This window comes from Cetorhinus maximus, chromosome 2, assembly GCF_964194155.1.
Source record: "Cetorhinus maximus chromosome 2, sCetMax3.hap1.1, whole genome shotgun sequence".
NCBI lineage: Eukaryota > Metazoa > Chordata > Chondrichthyes > Lamniformes > Cetorhinidae > Cetorhinus > Cetorhinus maximus.
Genome location: NC_135880.1, coordinates 113,967,570 through 113,988,245, shown reverse-complemented (window position 1 = coordinate 113,988,245; position 20,676 = coordinate 113,967,570). Strand labels below are relative to the sequence as shown.

General features: G+C 44.3%; 1 protein-coding gene across 3 annotated transcripts in view; it reads right to left on the bottom strand.

Moving 5' to 3' along the window:
• Window positions 1-2,644: 2,644 nt before the first annotated feature.
• LOC144696894 (uncharacterized) overlaps window positions 2,645-20,676 on the bottom strand; it is an 86,186-nt gene continuing 68,154 nt past the window's right edge. For 2 of the 3 annotated variants that reach the window (XM_078568600.1, XM_078568616.1), the window contains 2 exons: window positions 10,030-10,228; window positions 2,645-3,695 (listed from right to left, as the gene is read on the bottom strand). In XM_078568600.1, coding sequence (XP_078424726.1) covers window positions 3,523-3,695; window positions 10,030-10,228 — 372 coding nt within the window. In that variant the 3' untranslated portion in view covers window positions 2,645-3,522. The remainder of the gene's footprint in view (window positions 3,696-10,029; window positions 10,229-20,676) is intronic. The other variant, XM_078568610.1, reaches the window with a different exon arrangement.

The following is a 20,676-nucleotide window of genomic DNA, read 5'->3' as shown; positions in this document are numbered from 1 at the left end:
TAAACACTAAATATAGTAAAGGTGGCAGTTAATCACTGTTTTCATTACATGATACTATAAGGATAGGCTAAATCCATCATAATTTTTGGAAAATGCAAACATTGAGCAAGCATGAAACTGGCATTTTAGTTTAGTTTAATTTTGAGCAAAAGAACCCTCAAACTAAAGTATGCTTATCAGACCATGTTAGGTTAAAAACAGAAATGGATTTGTGAAAATATTGCATTCCTTGTTGAAATTAAGGCAATCAAGTAGGATTTACATAGTTTCACTGCTTTTTCCTTTTACCCTCTTTTTTCACCTCTTCCTCATCTCTGCTGAAGGCTTTGACTCCCTCATTACTCTAAAGATGGTTGATCTCCAGTGCCTCACCGATTGGCAATTATTCACATGGTCCTTGATATTGAGCATGGGCAGACTATACACTGATGGAGTAAATCAGACCATGCCCAATTCTATTTCATCCACTGTCCACACACTTGCATATCCAGTTGGGGTCACTGAATAACAATCAGCAGTAGGAACCTTGATAGGTTTTACTCTCCCTAGCCAATGGGTGCCAAAACCAATTGTAACACTTTGCTGTTATGCCTGCTAACTCAGCACAGATTAAGATTGAGCTGGAGGCATTACTGGTCGTCATTGCTCAGAGACAAAAGATGCTGGGCCCAAAAATGCCCATTCCTTGTGATGCACTCCTCATGTTTGTCTCATGGAACTACACAGAGGAGGTACAGAAGTCTGGCCAGGTTTTGTTCCAGGTTTTCATGGGAGCCTGTTTAGAGTGAAACCTCCATCCAATATTAAAGTGGTCAGGTCTGGCAATTCCCTCATTTCTGGACTGGGTTATGTTGAGCAGATGATTCAATCAGGCATACCAACCTTCAACTCAGTCTTGGTGAAACCCACTAGGAGGTTCAAGTTTGGATCAAAAATGCTAATTTGGTCCAATCATCCCTCTTATGAAAGGGGCCAACAGGGCACTTCTAAAATTGCTGCAGTGCTAGTGGCACAAAAAGCTTTTGAATGGCCACATTCTCTGCTTCCCCTTCTGGTGGGTGACCAAGATAGACCTATAATAGTGCAGGCAGGCACCTAGAGTATCAAAATTAGGGCAGATCTCCTAATCCTGGAAAAATCAGCAAGTTTAGGAGTGGAATTTCCACTGAATGATTAAACCAGCAGAGCAGTCCCCTGGATTTGAGAGGTGATTACCTCAAAGTGATTGAGACAGCATTATGAATTTGAAAAAAAATATTCTTTGGCACATCACAACTAATTGTCCTCGGATAACCTGCCATAACTTATGAGGTCGGTTTAGCATAGAGGTGAATAGTCTACAGTATAAAGTGAATTAGCTGGTTCACTGAAGAAATAAGCTAGAGCCTTAGTGCGACAAACAGGACCATTATTAGTCTCCATACAAATAGTATCAATAATGTTTAACAACACAACAATGTGCTGATCACAATGACCTGAAAACTGAATAGATTTCTAATATAAAGCCTTTTCCAATAAATGAGAAGGATTATTAAGTGAGTTGGACTAGATTCAATGCGTGCTGAAGTTGCTATTTTAATAAGGTTAACAGTAAAGATTGTAGGAATGACTCAATGATATATGTGCAAGAGGTGACAAATAAAGTTTACGTTCCTCATCTCCAATTAATTCCATATAACACGTATTTTCAATTTTTGATACATCAGCTTTTGAAGCTGATTTTGCAGTAGTGTAAACTGCAAAGTAAACTAGCAACTTTTGGAGCTAGCTCCATTCTGCAGAGCTAACTGCAGCAAAGCTGTTAGCAGTACAGGATGTTTATAAAATTCTGGTGCAACTTTAATAACATTGGATGTATACCTGATAACAAACATGGCATATGAAAGCATATTTTCTAAACTTTTTAAAATGATAATGCTGAAACAGAATGAAAATGGCAACAGTAAAAGTGAACTTAGAAAATTGGATTGAACGGTGCTTCATAAAAGATGGCTGTTATGTTGAAGTCTAGAAATTTGTGTGTTGTGTTAAAACTTTATGCATTATGCTTTCATGTGCTGACTACGGTTTGCTTCTATCATGTGTACGTCCAAAGTTAACCCAGTTTAAAGTTCCACAAGGATTTTATAAACACCCAGTATATCATGGGAAATCCACATTTCTGCAGTTTTTACTTATTAGTTAGAAAGACTCCTTAGGTTAAGGGTTTAAGCTGCATTCTGCTTTTACTAGTGTAACATGTTTTATTCCCATTTCGGTTGCGGGAAACCACAGCTGAAGCAAATCCTAACCAGAGGAGTTAGTCATGTTCTTTCAAAATAAGCTTGTTGGGGTTTGCAACTGATTATGGTTAAGTGCAGTTCATCCAGGGCATTAATAACAAATCAGTCACAGGCTGATAACTCTTTTCGAAGTTGAAGTGATGATAAATGGAACTATTTTGATTGACTAACAATGGACTTTTGCAAAGATTGTGCTAGGACCTTTGCTGTTCAAACTATTCACAGATGAGAGTGAAGAGGGGTTTTTTTGTTGTTGTATACTTATCTGGCCACACAGTTTAATACCATTAGCAAACTTTATAGTCTACACATTCAAAGAAACATGAGCCAATTAACTGATGCACTTGTAGACAGATATCACATAGGTAAATGTCAGGTTATGTATTTTGAAGGTTTACAAAATGAAGAGATGTCCATTTGGATTTGAGGGCAATTACTCACCATTCATAGAAAAAATCCATTCAGTGTGAAGGTACTATAATGAGATGCATCATAAGGACATTTGACAAGTTATTCTGACTTTATATATTGTCATTGGAGAGGCCGCTTTTGAAAACGTGTCCTTAGGGAAGGCTTGTTATGATACTTTGCCATGGTGGCATTTGTATGCGTCAGTGCCTCTCCAATGGTTCATTTCAAATTGTTAAGTCATTCTGAATAGCAAAAAGATGGATTATTACCATATAGTTTTGCAATGGATGTGTTTGTTCTATAAGCAGCTGTCCAAAAAAGTCATCTAGAACTCAGGAATGCTGGCCATCAAACTTTCTTTCACTAGTCTCTGGATGGGATCTGTTCCAGAATAAACCATCATCCTTGATGGAAACTATTACAGTAGGAGATTAAAAATTTCAGGGAAGTTGGAAAACTGCAGTGTACAAGAGATGTCTGACTGATCTCAGGGACATTTATACTGGAGTGGCACTGGTGCAAAATATCACAAGTTTCAATCTCAGGAAGAGGCAATGAATTAGCTTTCAGCCAAAGATCATACTTAGTTTCTTCGGACTATTGAAGGTTGCCTGATGTTTATCATTGCTTAATTAGTATTCTTCTGAAAATTAGATTTTGGAACAGTGGAATGCAATTAAATTTAATCTCACTTGGGGATGATAGATAAAAAAGGTGAGAGTTATGAAAGGCCTTTTCATTTACTGTAAATTTTAATCACTATTTCCTGCACAAAATAGTGGATAGAGAACTGCAGAAACATTTTACAGTGCTATGAAAAACCACACATTCATCTCATTGCTGCTTGACATTCAAAATCAAGAATTGATTTTGGAAAATTCTGTATTGAATCACCAGATTCTTCTTCTGAGTCACAGTGTAGAGTCTCTGGATTTCCTGTATTTTCAGTGTCTGACAGGTTGAGGTTACACTGCCTCTTGAGCAAGTTTCTCCATGTAGTAACTGTAAAAATGATAGATCACATCATTTCATTGCAGAGTTAAATGTGTCAAATTACAACCTCCCTCTAACTTGTTCTATATACATTGGGAGTCCCCATTCTCCTAATCAGTTGCAGTTAAGAAACAAAGTAAAACAGACCAATTATCAAAAATTCTAACCATACTCAAATGCAGGTTATTAGTCATTTTTTTTTCAAACAATAGACCTGTTTGACTGCATAACATTATGGTTCCATTTCAAAAGGTGCAATTAGCATCTAGAATCTAAAACTCTAGTTTAACAAAATATAGTTGATATTTTTCAAATTAATTATTTTTACATAAAGGTAACAAATTATTTTGGACAGATATTTAAAAGGTTTAAAATATATAACAATCTACTTTCTCCAGCAGCGGAGAATTTAATGTCAGGGTTAAACTCAATGTAATCTTTTACCACACAGTACAAATTCACTAATTTGTTTGGGTGCATGTGGGCTTTGGGGGCTGCGCTGGAGTTTGCTTGCTCATCACAATGAAAACGTTTCTTTTTGGTGTTGTTCCCACATTCAAAATGGATAATGGAAGACAGGAGGAAGTAAAACAGGTAAGGGTTTTTAAATTATTAAATACACATAAAAGGTTGGAATCCACAGAAGGCCAGATTAACAAAAGTTAAAATAGTACAAATGGAACAAAGGAAGAAAGGGTGGGAAGAAAGGAAAAGTATTTCATGGTGAATAGCAGTATTGTCTTATTTTATATGCTTTTCAGCATTTAACATTTGTAGCTTACAACATTCATGTCAGATGCTGAAAAAAGCCCACAGAGACCTGGCTTTACCAGCAATTTGAGGGTTTAAAATTAAAAAGAGGCTTTAAAAGAATCTCTCTTGTTAAGCTTATGGGGAAATTAGTTTTTAGTTTCATGAATGAAATCAGGTGAAGTACTTTTAAAGTTAATAAAGTTAAGTTGCACAGGATTATGCTTCACGCCCTTACTTATACAACGATCAATTTCATAAATAGCTCAGGGGTACTTTTTTTCCTTCTTTCTTTTACTGCCAACAACCCTCATTCATAAGACTCTATTATGTTACTCCTTCATTATCAAAGAAACTACCTTGTTTCACTGTAACAGAGTTCTGCACTGGGACCCAAACAGATGTTTGCAATGAAAGGCTGGAACCACCATTTGTGATTGGCAATCACTAACAATCTAGCTTATAAGATCCCTTTATGACAACTAGGCCCAGAGATCTGGGCCTGAATTTTTCCCAGTGTGGATCGCGAGCGGTAGCGCTGAGTGCTATGTGTGCGGGTGGGGGGAGGAGGGAGATGTGGGTCCAGGGTTCTTTCGCGCATGTGCGTGAAAGAGTGCTTCAATCTCCCTGAGGCATGAAGCTGCCTCAGGGAGATTGAAGCGCTTTTTAAAAAAATTATTAAAACCGTTAAAAATTTAATGAAACATGTCCCCTCATGTGACTGTGTCACATGAGATGGGACATGTTTTTATTTTTCAAAAACATTTTTAAATTTAATTTTTAAAAGCTTTAGGAAACCTCATCCCACTTGTTGATGAGGTTTCCTAAAAAACGTAAAGGCCACTTGGCCTTCGCCTGCCCGCCAACCGTTAGGTTGGATAGGCAGCGTAAATTTTAGGTCAATGAGGTAATTATCGGCGGGCACGCAGCTGACTCCGGTGCTTGCCCGCCGAACGAAACATTGCGAGACTGCGCGATGACGTGGGGACGCATGCCCATCATCGCGTGTCATTTTACGTTCTGGAGTGTCGGGCCCGCCCCTGCATGCCAAATGTAAAATCCTGGCCCTGATTTATGCCCTTGTGTGATTCAACAATCTGAAAAGTATATATCCTATCTCTGCCCCATTCATTATTGGATAAATGCATCCTAACTAATGCTACATATCCAGCCTATTTAACTCAAGTTTTCCTATGTCCATTTACGTGCTCACTTTGACTGCTGCTCTAGACTTGAGTCCATCACCTTTATTTACACTTGATTATTTTCTTCCCTCGTTTTCTTTTCTCTCTGCCCCTCCTAGAGGCAAGGAGTCTTGCCTCCTTTCATTTCTTCTCTCTTGGGTACTCTGCCTTCCTAATCCCTACCCCAATACTTCAATACTCCTTGACTACACTCCTACTGTCTTCCCAGGCTTGACTCTCTCTTAGATAAACCTATAGCTTTCCTGTGTCTCTTGGTATTCTGCGAACAGCCCATCAGGACACTGGTCCCTGCTTCCTCACAAGCAGCAACCCCGCTCCCCATCCTACTCTCTTGCCAACCTTCCCAACCAGTGTGCCAGCAGGGCGCTGATCTTGCTAATCTTCTCCCTGCCCAGTTCCCATTTCCTTCCCAGTGCTGATCCTGGTTTACCTATCACCATCTCCTTCACATCTCCCTCCAAAATGTCTGTTGGTTTGTGAACAAAGCCTTGCGATCCATGAGCTTTTTGTGGATGATTGCTTCGATTTCATGGCCTTGACAGAAAGCTGACTGAGGGATATTGATGCCTCCCCCCTAACTGAAGCCTCCCCACTTGGCCATACCTTTCACCCACTTGTCTCACCTAGACCGTCGTGCTGGTGTTTTATAAGCAAATCTCAGCCTGAACTTACTCCTCTGGCACTTTATTCTTCGAGCATTTCACCCCTTGTTCCACCCCTCACATTTAAACTTGGTTTTCTATTACCGCCGAAGATCTACTTTCTCGATGAGCTATCTTCACTGCTTTCCTCCCTTAGACTCTGCGCTGAGTGGCTTCTCATTTTAGGTGCTTTTAATCTCCAGCTTAATTCATCGCTCTCTCTCTCCTGAGCTCACTGCCCGCTTATCCTCCCTTAATTTCACCCTCTATGTAAACTCCTCAACATATATTCACGGCTACCTGCTTGACCTCATGTGGTTTTGCTACCCCTGTAATGTCAATCTCAGATTTGGCCATCTCTGATCAATTCCTTGCATCACCCTCCATCCACATGTCACTTCCCCCTCCAAAGCCTACTTCCTTCTGTATCCGTTGCTGAAAAAAAAGCTCTTCTCCAATTCACATATAACTGCGCACTCACTACGCTACCCATCTGATCAACAATACCATCACCATTACTTTTGATGCCCTAGTCCCCAATATTACTCTCCCTCACCTTGGCCTTTATCACTTGGACTTAAAGCAGAGACGAGGGCCATACTGGGAGATAGACATGAATGGATATGGCGAACAATCGGTTTAGCCATTCACCACCAGGTATGGCTGTATCACATAAAACACTAAAGAGTCCTGCTCTCATCTGTGAAAATGACTTACTTTTCTAGGATGATCATGGAAAGCAAAGGTACACCCGGCTTCTTTCTCTACTGCAAGCCATCTTTTTAAAACCCTCTTTTCCCCCCATCCCCTCCACCCTCATCTCCAAAGAATGTGAGGAGTTCATGAATTTTTTTGTCACCAAGATTGAGACCATTGGATCAGCTGCCTCTGTAACTGCTCTCCTTCCCTTAGCCCAGGCGGCCAAACTTCCTCTACGGCAAACCCACACTCTAGCCATGAACTTGTTTCCTTCTCTAGTTTCTATTCCCCCCCCGCCTCTCCCCCATATCCTCTCCGAGTTCATCTTGTCCACGAGATCCACATCCAACATTCTTGACCCTACTCCCACCTACTGACCACCTAACTTCCATTTCTGGTTGCAATGATAGCCAACATTGTTGATAGTTTCTCCCCTCAGATTCTGTCCTCCTCTCATTCAAATTTGCTGTCAATACCCCTCCTCAAAAATAAATCCTTGAGCCCTCTGTCCCTGTAAACTGTTGCCCCATCTTCAAACATGCTTTCTTCTCCAAAGTTCTTGAATATAAGAACATGAAAAGTAGGAGTCCCCTCAAGCCTGCTCTGCTATTTGCTAGGCCAGCATTTATTGTCCATCCTAAATTGCCCTTGAGAAGGTGGTGGTGAGCTGCCTTCTTGAACCACTGCAGTCCATGTGCTGTAAGAACACCCACAGCGTTGTTAGGATGGGGGTTCCAGGATTTTGACTCAGTGACAGTGAAGGAACGGCAATATAGTTCCAAGTCAAGATGGAATGTGGCTTGGAGGGGAACTTGGAAGGTGGTGGTGTTCCTATGCATCTGCTGCCCTTGTCCTTCTTCGTGGGTTTGGAAGGTGCTGTCCTTGGTGAGTTGCTGCAGTGCATGTTGTAGATGGCATACACTGCTGCCACTGTGCATTGGTGGTGGAGGGAGTGAATGCTGAAGATGAGATGGAGCACCAATCATGCAGGCTGTTTTGTCCTGGATGGTGTCCAGCTTCTTGAGTGTTGTGGGAGCTGTACTTATGCAGGAAAATGGAGAGTATTCCATCACACTCCTGACTTGTATCTTGTGGATGGCAGACAGGCTTTGGGGAGTGAGGGGGCAAGTTACTCACCACTGAATTCCCAGCATCTGACCTGCTCTTGTAGCCACAGTAGTTATACAGCTGGTCAAGTTCAGTTTCTGATCAATGGTAACACCCAGGATGTTGATAGTGGGGGAATTCAGTGATGGTAATGCCATTGAACGTCAAGGGGAGATGGTTAGATTCTCTCTTGTTGGAGATGGTCATTTCATTGCCTTGCACTTGTGTGGCATGAATGTTACTTGCCACTTATCAGCCCAAGCTTGAATACTGTCCAGGTGTTGCTGCTTATGGACATGGACTGCCTCAGCATCTGAGGAGTTGCAAATGGTACTGAACGAAGTGCAATTATCAATGAACATCCCCACTTCTGACCTCATGATGGAGGGAAGGTCATTGATGAAGCAGCTGAAGATGGTTCGGCCTAGGACACTACCCTGCAGTGGTATTCTGGGGCTCAGATGATTGACCTCCAACAACAACAATCTTCCTTTGTGCCAGTTATGAATCCAACAAGTGAAGCATTTTCCCCCGATTCCCAGTGACTTCAGTCTTGATAGGGCTCCTTCATGCCACACTCAGTCAAATGCTGCCTTGATGTCAAGGGCAGTCACTTTCACCTCCTGTTTAGTTCAGCTCTTGTTCATGTTTGGACCAAGACTGTAATGAGGTCAGGACCTGAGTGGTCCTGGCAGAATGCAAACTGAGTGTTAGTGAGCAGCTTCAACTCAATTTTCTGCCCACTCCTCATATCCCTCAATTCCCTGAGGTGCCAAAAATCTGTCTATGTCAGTTGTAAACACGTGCAATGATTCAGCATTAACGATCCTCTAGGGTAGAGAATTTCAAAGTTTCAGAACGTTTGGAGTGAATGATTTTCTCCTCACCTCAGGGACTGTGGCCTGTGTTCTAGATTCCCTAGCCAGAGGAAACAACCTCTTTGTACCTAGTCTGTCAAGTCTCTTTTGAATCTTGTATATTTCAATAAGGTCACCTCTCATTCTTCTAAACTCCAGGAGTATAGGCCCAATTTACTCAGCCTCTCATCCCAGGAACCAAGCTAGAGAATCTTGAATCCAACACTCTTGGCCAGCCTCCAACATCTTAACCTCCAAACGTGAGCTTATCCAAAGCTCTGCTGCCTATGTCCTAACTTGGACCAAATGTTCAACCATCACCCCTGTGCTTGCTGCCTTATGCTGGCTCCTGGTTCAATAAAGCTTCAATTTTAAAGTTCTCATCCTTTATTCAAATCCCTCCCTGGTATGGTCCCTCCCTATCTCTACTCTCCTCCAGCCCTACAACTCCGAGATAACTGCACTCCTCTAATTCCAGTTGCTTGAGCATCCCCAATTTTAACTGCTCCACCATTAGTCACTATGTCTTCAGGTGCCTAGGGCCTAAGCCCTGGAATTTTCTCCCTAGACCTCTGTGCTTCCAGTTCACTTTTCTCCTTTTAAGACGCTTCTAAAACCTACCTGTTTGGCTAAGTTTATAGTCTTATAGGGTTTGGTGACATATTGTTTTATAAAGTCTTTACATTGGGATGTTTTATAATGTTAAAGGTGCTATACACAACAACTTGTATGTATAAACACCTCAGGTCTGACTCATTTACAAGAAATATGCTAGATTTTACAGTATCTACAGAACTTGCATCCATACATCCTACTCCCTCAGTACTCCTGCTGAGAAGGAAGAACTTTGCAGCGTAAGTAATTTGAATATTTCTAACACCAAAATAAGTACAAATTTAATTTGCTCTGTAACTACTGTTGTTGATTAATGATATAAATTTCTAATTGGAGATATTGCCTTCATGCATGATCGCAATTTAAGTAATATCTCACAATTCAAAAGTATAGGAAAGTCCCACATCTATATAATGTTGTGAAGAAGGTTTGACTGGAGTTAAACCACTATACAGTATTTGATATGCACCATAATCTGGTTCACTGGCTTCAGAAAAAGATTGAGAGGTCACGCTATCCAATGCAATTGTGCTTTCCTCTGGCAGATCACACAGTGGCTCTGTTGAATTTCCTTCACCAGCCGTAAGTTCTTGCTCTAGGGCATTAAGCATTTCCTGATATGCTTTCCTAGCTTCTTCAGTGAGTTCAACCATTTGATGAAACTGGTTCTGTTAAGTGAAATATACAAGAAAAGCATCAATATTGTGAATTAATCCTCGAGGACTTTTCCTGGTTTAGCAGTCCAGCAACTTGGAATTCACTTCTGAAATCTGCTTATACCAGTTTTATTTCCTGAAAATGTCATTTCCAACAGAAAATATGAAATAATATTTTCAGTAACATCTATTTTATTATAGTGAAATATCATAGTAAATTACCAAAGGCTCTAAATAGACTCCTTAAATGTAGCACTGTTTATTAGATTCTTTGTTTACAGACTTACGAATATGTCCATGAAAGTTACCCTTATGGACTCCCATCTTCCAAGCAATTGATCAACAACATTACTTTTGAACAGCTTACTGCAAATTACACTTAATTTTGTCACCCAATATTGCTTCTGAAAACAGCTACTATTTTATGATGGTTCAGCTTCAATTTAATTTAATCCATCAAAACTGTCTAGTCTTGCTTCAAATAGCCTTTAACCCGGAAGAGGCCAGCAGTTTTAGATCAACATGTAAGTGCTATCCTATACCATTAAGATTGCTCACAATCTAACAGCATCAATAAAGAGCCACATGTAGACTGAGTACATTTCTGCTGCACCACATTCTCAAGGGCAATTAGGGATGGGCAATAAAAATGCTGGCCTAGCCAGTGACGCCCATGCCCTGTGAAAGAATTTTAAAAACTGTGTAGTTGAGGACCTGACAATGATGGCAGCCGATTGCAATGTGCAGTTGGCAACATAGTCCTTGTTAACCCATGTTTGACCAGTATCCAGGTACCAGAGTGCTCTGGGCACGCAGGATCCCACAAAAGGCGCAGAGGTTGACACCTTCAATTAATTACATTAAAAACATTCTGTTCAAAGTTTTAAAAGTTCCCTGGAAGACCAACCAGCTCTCTGGGCCCTTCTGAAATGCACCTTCCTACCACTTTCCCTGAAGTTATACTGTAGCTGATATTAACAATTAGTCTGAGATGCCCTACTGATTTTAATACACACAGCAGAAAGTGGTAGTTCCAGTGGATTAAATAATCTGGAATGTCCTGACATTCCTGATATACTGAAAAAGAGAACATTGGTTGGCATAATAATGTTCAAGAGAGAAGATATGGTGTAATATTTGTTGAAGGATACCCAAACGATATTCCGATTCTTTGTCTCTCCATCTTATCTTATCCTGAGTTCACTGTCTTGTTATCCACTTTAAATCCCTCCCTCCATGTAAATTCCCCAAACAATATTTGCCAAGCATCCCTTGACCTTTCCACCTCATGTGGTCTTGCTGATTGTATCGTATAATCACAGATAAGGCCATCCATGAGCACTTCCTTGTAACATTCATCATCTACATCCTCCTTCCATGCTCCAAATATTCTGTAGCTGTCCTGGAAAAAAAAATTAGCCAATTCACTTACAACTAACTAGTTTTTGGCCCTCTGTTCACCACAATATTTCTGCAGCTACTGATTTGCTCAACCATGCCCTCACCTCTACCTTTGATGCCCTAGTCCCCAATAAAACAAATACTCTCACCCTGGCTGCTCCCATGGTGACAGTCTTCATCTCTGCTCCCAAACCAATCACCACATCTGGCTGGACCACATAAAACAGTCAAGTCCTTCTCTTGTCTGCTAAAAACAGGATCATCCAGGAATGCAAAGATAACCCCCAGCTCCTTTTCTCCATTGCTAACTATCTCCTCCCCCCTCACCTCCAACAATTAACTGTAAGTAGCTCATGGACTTCTTTGTTACTAAGATCAAAACCATCCAATCAGCTGTCTCTGCCATGTCCCTCCCTTCCACGAACCCATCAGGCTAAACTTCCTCTAAAGCTCCCCTCACCATCCGCCCCAACGCCCACCAAGACCTGAACTCTATTCTTTCTCTAGTTTCTCTCCTATCTCCTGTAACTTCTCTTTGTTTTTGTCCATGAGGCCTACTCCCATAAAATGCTAACCACCCAACATCTTTGTGGTTCCCATTTAGCCAATATTGTTAACGGTTCTCTCTCCTCAGGTGTTGTCCCTCTCTTCTTAAAATCTGCCATCATCACCCCTCTCCTCAAGGAAAAACAACCCTCGAGTCCTCTGTCCTTGCAAATGACCATCCAATCTCAAACTACCCATTCCTCTCCAAAGTAATGGAGCTTGTTGTCACCTCCCAGATCTATGACCATCTTTCCTGGAATTTCATGTTTGTATTTTCCAATCAGGTGTCCACCTCTGATAATACCAAACCAGTTCTTATCAGAGTCAGAAATGATATCCTATGTGTCTGTGACACAGGTATAATTTTCACCTCTCATGCTTTGACTTATCTGCAGCTTTTCACAGTTGACCACACCATTTTTCTCCAACACATCATCTAGTTCAGAGGGATTGCTCTCACCTGGGTCATAGGATATATGGTACAAAAACAGGCAGTTCAGCCCAACCAATCCATGCCGGTTCTATTCTTGTTGTCACAATTGAGGTTTATAAGATTAAAGCTATAGTCCCAAAATATAATAAAGTTAGGGTAAATGAAGGGGGCCATGTGACAGTTCTGAAATCTGCCTTATAGTGAGCCTAGGTGCTTTGATTGTCAGTAAAGCAATCCGAACCTTCCTTTCATCTCTAAGGTGGTGGTGCAAGGTATTTATGCTGAGAGACAATGGCAGCAGTCTCAGATTACCATGAGTGGATCCTGAGTTTCTTGAAGTCCCATAAAGATGCCTAGAAACTGGGTTGTAAACAGGTCTGTTGTAGACTGTTCATTTACTTCTAAAAGGTGAATGGGAGTGGGGCTCAAAGATAGCCAATTGGTATTTCTGTCTAGGTACAAGGTTAATGTGTTTCATGTTACCATGTGACAGTGAGCAAAGGAGGTCATTTTGAGGTCAGGTTACAGGCTTCCCTACAAATCAATGAATATCACAGACATACAGCAGAGGTTCTGTATGGTCAGCAGAGCAAAGGCTGCTTGACTTTGCAAGTTACCACAGCTGGTTGCGGGAGGGATATGGTCTCTAATTGAAGATATGCATCTTGCAGCCTGCTGCAGATTCCAGAAGATTCGAGCTGACATGAGGGAGGGGAAGAAAGATCATTGGACAGGCTTTACTACTGATGGTGGATGTAAGGAACTCTATGAAAACTGAAGAAAGCACTTGGAGACAGTCACCTGAAGTTACTTCTTGCCTAAAGGGGGATATGGGAACTCAGTGGAAGCTAGGAGCAGCTGAGGACTGTTTGCTAAAAGGACTGTAATTCTGTGGAGATTGCAATGGGTGCTAAGAATACAAGGGAAATATCACTTTCTGTACTTATACTTTTAAGTTGCCTACAAAAAGAAAATAGTTTTCTTTTAGTCGTCTGTTACAGTAGAGGTTTTAAAACATGAAATCTTATCAGGTCATTCTTTCAGCTAATAACTGGAAGCTTGAATCTCTTTAAAAAGTTATTGGAATCTAGGAGACTAATATTATCTGTCCAATCGCATGCAGAGAGTCAATGCAATGGCATCTCTTCCTGCTCCCATATCACTACCTCCAGTGTCCCCCAAGGATCTATTCTTGGTCCTCCCCTATTTCACATCTACACGCAGCCTCTTGGCGACATCATCCGAAAAGCATAGCATTAGTTTTCACATATACGCCAAAGACACTCAGCTCTCCCTCAGCACCACCTCTTGACTCCTCCACTGTTGCTAAATTATCAGACTGTTTATCTGGCATCCAGTACTGGATTGCACAAGTTTCCTCCAATTAAATATTGAAAAGACTGAAACCATTGTTTTCAGTAATAAAAACAGAAAATGCTGGAAAAACTCAGCAGGTCTGGCAGCATCTCTGGAGAGAGAACCAGAGTTAACGTTGAGTCTATATGACTTCTGCAGAGCTAAAGTGGATTTTATACTATTTAAGAGTGGGTGGAGTGAAATAGAAGGTCAGGGATGGATGGGAGCTAAGGAGAAATTTGACTAAGACGTCATGGACACAGGACAAAGGGAGTGTTAATGGTTGAGGTAAAGACTAAAGAAGGTCCTGATAGTGCCATAAAGGTAAGATGGCAGAATGTGTTAGTAAGAGAACAAGGGTTAGCACTCTGTGAAAGCAAAACAAAAACAAGTAACAGATGGCCCTGTCCAGCATTTTCTGTTTTTATTTCAGATTTCCAGCATCCACATTTTACTTTTACCATTTTTTTCAGTCCCTGCTCAAAACTTTGTTCCCCAGTGACTGACTCCGTCCCTCTCCCTGGCAACATCCCGAGGTTAAACCAGCCAGTTTGCAACCTTGGTGGGATATTTGGCCCTGCAATAACTTCTGACTGCTGCAGTCACTAAGACTGCCTATTTCCACCTCCGTAACATCACCCCATCTCTCCTCTGTTTCAGCTCATCTGCTGCTGAAACCCTCTTTCATGCCTTTGTCACCTACAGGCTTGACTATTGCAACACACTCCTGGCTGGTTTTCTACATTTATCCTCCATAAACTTGGAGGTAATGCAAAACTCTGCTGCCCATGTCTTAACTTGCACCAAGCATTGTTCACCTATCATTCATGCTCGTTGATCTACGTTGGTTCCTGGTCAAGCAACATCCTAACTTTAAAATTCTCATTCTTGTTTTCAAATCTCTCAATGGGCTCCACCCCTCCGTACCTCTGCAATTTCCTCCAGTCCCATTTAGATAACATGGACAGAGGATTGGTTAGTGGACAGGAAGCAAAGAGTAGGGATAAATATGGCATTTTTAATTTGGCAGGTTGTGACTAGTGAAGTGCTGTAAGGATCAGTACTGGGGCCTCACCTATTTACGATCCATATTAATGACTTAGATGAAGGGACTGAGAATAGGTATTATAATGTCTAATATACTAAGTTTACTTATGACACAAAGCTAGGTGGGAATGTAAGCAGTGAGGATGACACAAAGAGGCTGCAAAGAGATAGGGATAGATTAAGTGAGTGTGCAACAGAGTGACAGATGGAATATAACATGGGGAAGTGTGAGGTTGTTTACTTATTTTTAAGTGTGAAAACTGTAAATGGTGATGTTCAGTGGTACTTGGGTGCACTCGTACAAGGCACATAAAGTTAGCATGGAGGCGCAGCAAGCAATTAGAAAGATAAATGGCATGTTTGCCTTTACTGCAAGGGGGTTGGAGTACAAAAACAGAGAAGTCTTGCTACCATTGTACAGGGCTTTGATAAGACCACACCTGGAATACTGTGTGCAGTTTTGGGGTGGAATTTTCCAAGCCCACTGGCAGCGGGCGTGATAGGTGGCCTGCGCGGAAAATATGGCAGGACCCACTTCACAACAGTGCCTACAGCAGGCTGCATTGCCTGCCATCGGTTGGCAGGGAGCTAATTGTAATATATTAGCATATAATTAAAAAGGCCATCCCGCCAGGCTCTTGGAACCCTACTGTATCGTCCATCCATGTCGGAGGGAAAGCACGCCTACGTGTTTCACAACAGAATATAGGCGAGGTGCACTTGGTGGCATTCACTTCGGGGGTACTAAGGTGAGAGCAGCATTCTCCATGGATTGCCTGTTGTTTACAAGCCTCAGGGGCGCTGGGGGGGGCGCGCGCGCGGTGGCGCAGGGGAAACTGATGCCTGGCTCCGCAGGTAACTGCTAGGGGTAGTGGTGTCCAGGAGCAAGTGCTGGCCAGCCTCGGAAGCAGCGTGTGTGTGTGTATGGGGGGCAGGGTAAGCGAGGGGAGTGGCCATGCATTAGGGACACCTGTATAAACTGACCATGCCTCCGCAGCTGAGACAGATCAAGCGCAGCCACAGTGATATCATTGGGGCAGGTTCCTAGCCTGCTTGCCTATGCAAGCAACGCAGAGGCACCAAAGGGCCACCAAGCACTCCACATCTTACCACCACCCCCTGCAGACTTCAAGTCCGCCACCACTTTATTGGACCGTTGAGCAGCTGGACTGCACACGTTGTACAATCTCCTCACCAACGCTGGTCATGTAGCAGTCACTGCTGGAGGCTCTCAGCCCCTTGCAATATCAGCATCCTGGTTTGGACCAGTGTCCCCCATGTCACAGGTTGACAGAGCAACCATGCAGCGCACACACCTCTGGCCATCCGATGGGTGACCAGCACAGTCCGGAAAGCATTAAGGGGCGGTCACATAGGGCCAGGAAAGGTGCTAAGTACCGCCATGATAACCACATGTGTCTCTCTCTCTTTCATGCTGCAGAAGGAGCACGTCAGGATCATTGATCCTGGTGACCTAGCTCTATGCCTGATGGCCTACAGAGAGCGACTGAGGCTCCTGGCTGAGCAAAGGCAGGAGCAGCAACCTCATGAAGAAGGGGCAGCAGGGGCTAAAGCACACAATTCCCAGGAACGACAGCGAGCTGAGGCTGGTTGGTGCCTAGCGACACCATAGGGTTTGTAGACGCCGTCTGCCATTCCAAGTCTAGGGACCTGGTGGCTCACATCTGCCACACAGCAGGACTTGGCGCCAAGAGGACATGGAGGGCATCCACTGCCAGTGGCTGGGAAAGTGACCGGGGCGCTCAAATTTTAAGCCAGTGGCTCCTTTCAGGGCTCCACAGGTGACCTCTGTGGGATTTCACAATCTGCCGCCGACAAATGCATCCATGAGGTCACGGATGCCATCTCCTCCATGGTATACAACTTTGTGCATTTCGCCCAGGACCGGGACAGCCAGGATGCAAGGATTGGATTCGCCCTGATCTCGGGATTCCCACAGGTGCAGGGAGCGATTGACTGCACTCACATGGCACTCAGGTCTCCATCACTACACTCAGTGGACTTCATCAACCGCAAGGGCTTCCACTCACTGAACATGCAGCTGGTATGCGATCACCAGAAACGCATCCTGCAGGTATGTGCACATTTTCCAGGGAGTGTGCACGATGCCTACATCCTGAGTTGCTCACAGATCCCTGCAGTCTTCCAGAGTCCACAGAGGCCGCAAGGTTGGCTCCTTGGGGACAAAGGCTACCCACAGAGGCCGTGGCTGATGACACACGTGCGGCGGCCTCAGACTGCAGCAGAGCAGTGCTAAAATGAGGCTCATGCACCAGCTCGCAACTTGGTGGAGCAGACCATCAGGATGCTGAAGATGCAATTCCGGTGTCTGGACCATTCTGGAGCCCTGCAATACAGTCTACAGAGGGTGTCATGCATCGTCGTCGACTGCTGCACCCTTTACAACCTGGCACTGCAACGGAGCTAGCTGAGGAGGAGATGGAGGAGCTGCATGTCTCCTCCAATGAGGAGGACGCTGACGGGGGTGAGGGTGAGGGGGTCCTCGGTGGTGACGACGATGGGGATGAGGCTCTCGCACTGGCTAGATGAGGCAGGCGCACTCAGGAGGCCCTCATAGCTGCCAGATTTGTGGAGGATGACGACGACATGCAGTGAGGTGTCCCCGTAGATTCTCACATCGCAGTTGTGAACGTTTGACTCCAGTCTGGCTTATCGCAGCGCCAATACCCTCAGAGAATGCTCCTGTCATGGAGATGCAGTGGAGGCCCTAATTCGATCACAGGAGGATGATGACAACAACATGCAATGAGGACACTCCATAGATCTGAGAATGTCTGACTCCTGTCTGGCCGAGGGCAGCTTGCTTGCACTCCATGATCAGGGCTATCTCAGAGATGCAGTCATGAAACTTTAGACGCATCTGATGCTGTGTCTGCCTTCAGCACCTCAGCCCTTCAGGAGCTGGTACATAGCATCACTGGTTGCGGATGCTAGTGTGATGGGGGTCAGACCCATCTTAAAAAAGGTGCTTGAGAGCACACAGAGAATGAGAGAACTATGTGGCGCCTGCCCACTACATTCTGGCAGCAATGACCAGCACTGCCGCGGTGCAGACATCAATGTTTCCAGGGAGTGTTAGGCTGGACCATTACTGTGGTCTGAAGGCCACACAGAGCACAGGGAAGAGGCCCTGGGCTGAGACACCTGCCTTTATCTCATGCAGATAGGTTTCACGTCTGAGTGACATGAACACTATTCATCAGAACAAGGAGCCATAGGCAGGGAGACATTCTTGGGAGTTTATTGACAATAGTGAACATTATGTACAAGTGATTTACACCCGTTCCCAGGCTGTGCAACTAATTCTCCTTAACTTGCAGTTCCCTAATTTAGGGGCTGTTTGTTTTGTCCCTGATTCTGTGAATTTAGTTTATTTGGTTGACTCTAAAAGAGCTAATTCTCCTTAACTGTGCCAACACTGCCGCTACGTCTTGGTGCTCCCTGGACATCCACAGTGGAGGTGGAGGCAGCCTGCTGACTGTGACGCCCTGTGATGACTTTAGCGGGCGTCCTCTGGAAGGCCGAGACTTGGAGGGCCCCAGCCTGCTTTCAGGGTCCTGCGGTGTGGCAGTGGCACCCTCCTCGATCTGTGAAGCTGGATCTGCGGATGTCACAAGAGGGGAATCAGATGGGCTGATCACTCCCAGAGTTACCTGGGTGGATGGCCCCGGAGCGTGCACCTGTTGATCTTCCTCCCTACGGGTGCCTGAGGGCCCCTGGCTGACTCCATGAGTGGAAAGGGTAGCTGGAGTGAGATCAAGCTGCCCAGCACCCCTCTCGCGTCCACACTGTTGGAGGCCAACTATGGCTTCAGCGATGGAGTTAAGCCTGTGCAGCATTGACGTCCTAGACCAAGGTCTCCATGGCAGCTGCCATCCTGCCAGTGTTGACCTCGTGTGTTGCAATGCTGGCGCTATCACCTCAGCTTGAAGACGGACAGACTCCTCCATCGTGCCTTGCAATCTGAGGAGTGCAGCGGACATTTCATCCTGATGTTCCCAAGCTTGCCTTTGCAGCTCCAGCAACTGTCACATGACCGAGTCCAGAGGCTTGTCATCAAATTCAGTAACGTTCTGGCCTCCAGCAGTCCTCAGAATGCTGGGGACCTGGGAAGTCCCTACCTCCACTTGCTGTGAATCAGAAAGTGCAATGTGCTCACCAGGTCGTGATCCTGAGGCTATACTAAAGCTAGGTCTCACCGAGGTGTGTGTCTTTGCGCTGGTGGAGGGTATGGGTGAGCGCTGTGACAGGAATTCAGGGAGGATGCCTCTAGATTCCTCTTCAGGAGGTTTCTTCGGAGCTTGCTTGGAGGCTCTGGGTCATGGACTCTGTCGGCTGCTTCCCAGATGTGCTCGCGAAAGCAAGGGGAGATAATTAGTGCATGGCAGTGGCCTGTGAAGGAGGACACATACTCACAGCATGGTTGTGTGATGGATGGTGCACTGCTGGATCCTCACTTGGTAGAGCAGCACCGACCTCACCGTCAGCACAGGACCGGTCCCGGTCATCGCCGGCCAGCTGGATGGCGGTGTTTTCAAATTCTGAGAGAACTTTGAATTCCGGCATCCTTCTACCTGTCGGCGACCTTTCCCTCCTGTTGTGAGCCAGTTTGTCCTGCATGGATAGAGATGAGGAGAATGTATCAGGATGCCTGCCGGGCCAGATGATAAGTATGCCTGGCCTGTGTGGGTGGTGAGTGGTCACATGGATGGGATGAGGACAATGGTGGTGTGTGTGAAAGAATGAGTGGTGATGCTCCTTGCACTGGCAGTGAGTGAGGGCCCTGTGGGCGTGTGATGGGTTTGTGAGTGAAAATTGGGAGTGATGAAAAGTGTGACTTACCCTGGCGGAACGGAGGAGATCATTCATCCTTTTGCGGCACTGGGTGGCTGTCCTCCTCTGCAGGGGCATTTGTGCTGACCACAGTTGCCACTGCCTCCCAAGCCGTGTTGGTGACATTGCAACCCATACTGCAGCCAGAGTGGGGGTAGAGCACATCCCGGCAGCCTCCACAGCATCCAGCAGTCGCTCGAGGGACCCATGGTTGAAGCGGGGGGCTGTAGTCCATTTTCCTTTGCTGGCCATGTCTCCCAGGCAGCGGTGGTGAGCGCTTTGCTGATGGCGGCCGACGTGATGCAACAGCAGGGTGATGGCGAGCAAGCAAATGAACGTTTGCCCACCATGGAAACAGCATGTTATGCAGGAGTGAATATATAAATGAGGCAGGTTCAGGAAGATGCGGCATGAAAACCTGCCATTTTCATTGGCAGGTAGGACTCCATTTTACCCGCCAGCTACCACACTTAGTGCAATTCTGGGAAAATTCAGCCCTTGGTCTCCATATCTCAGGAAGGATATATTTGCATTGGAGACAGCACAGCGAAGGTTCACTAGATTGGTCCCTGGTTTTTATTCCATTTCCATCACTCTATTACCGACTTGTTAACCTCAAGTACAAACCCTGATAGTTTGATTCGGATTCTCAAATCAGGGTGAAATATAAAATGCCTTACCACAACATTACTACTAAGGGATAAGTAATGGGGTTTAATAACATGGTAATTAAAGCACAAGTATTCTTATTAATTTAGGATACTTTTCAATCAACAAATACATCAATTGTTTAATTATATTT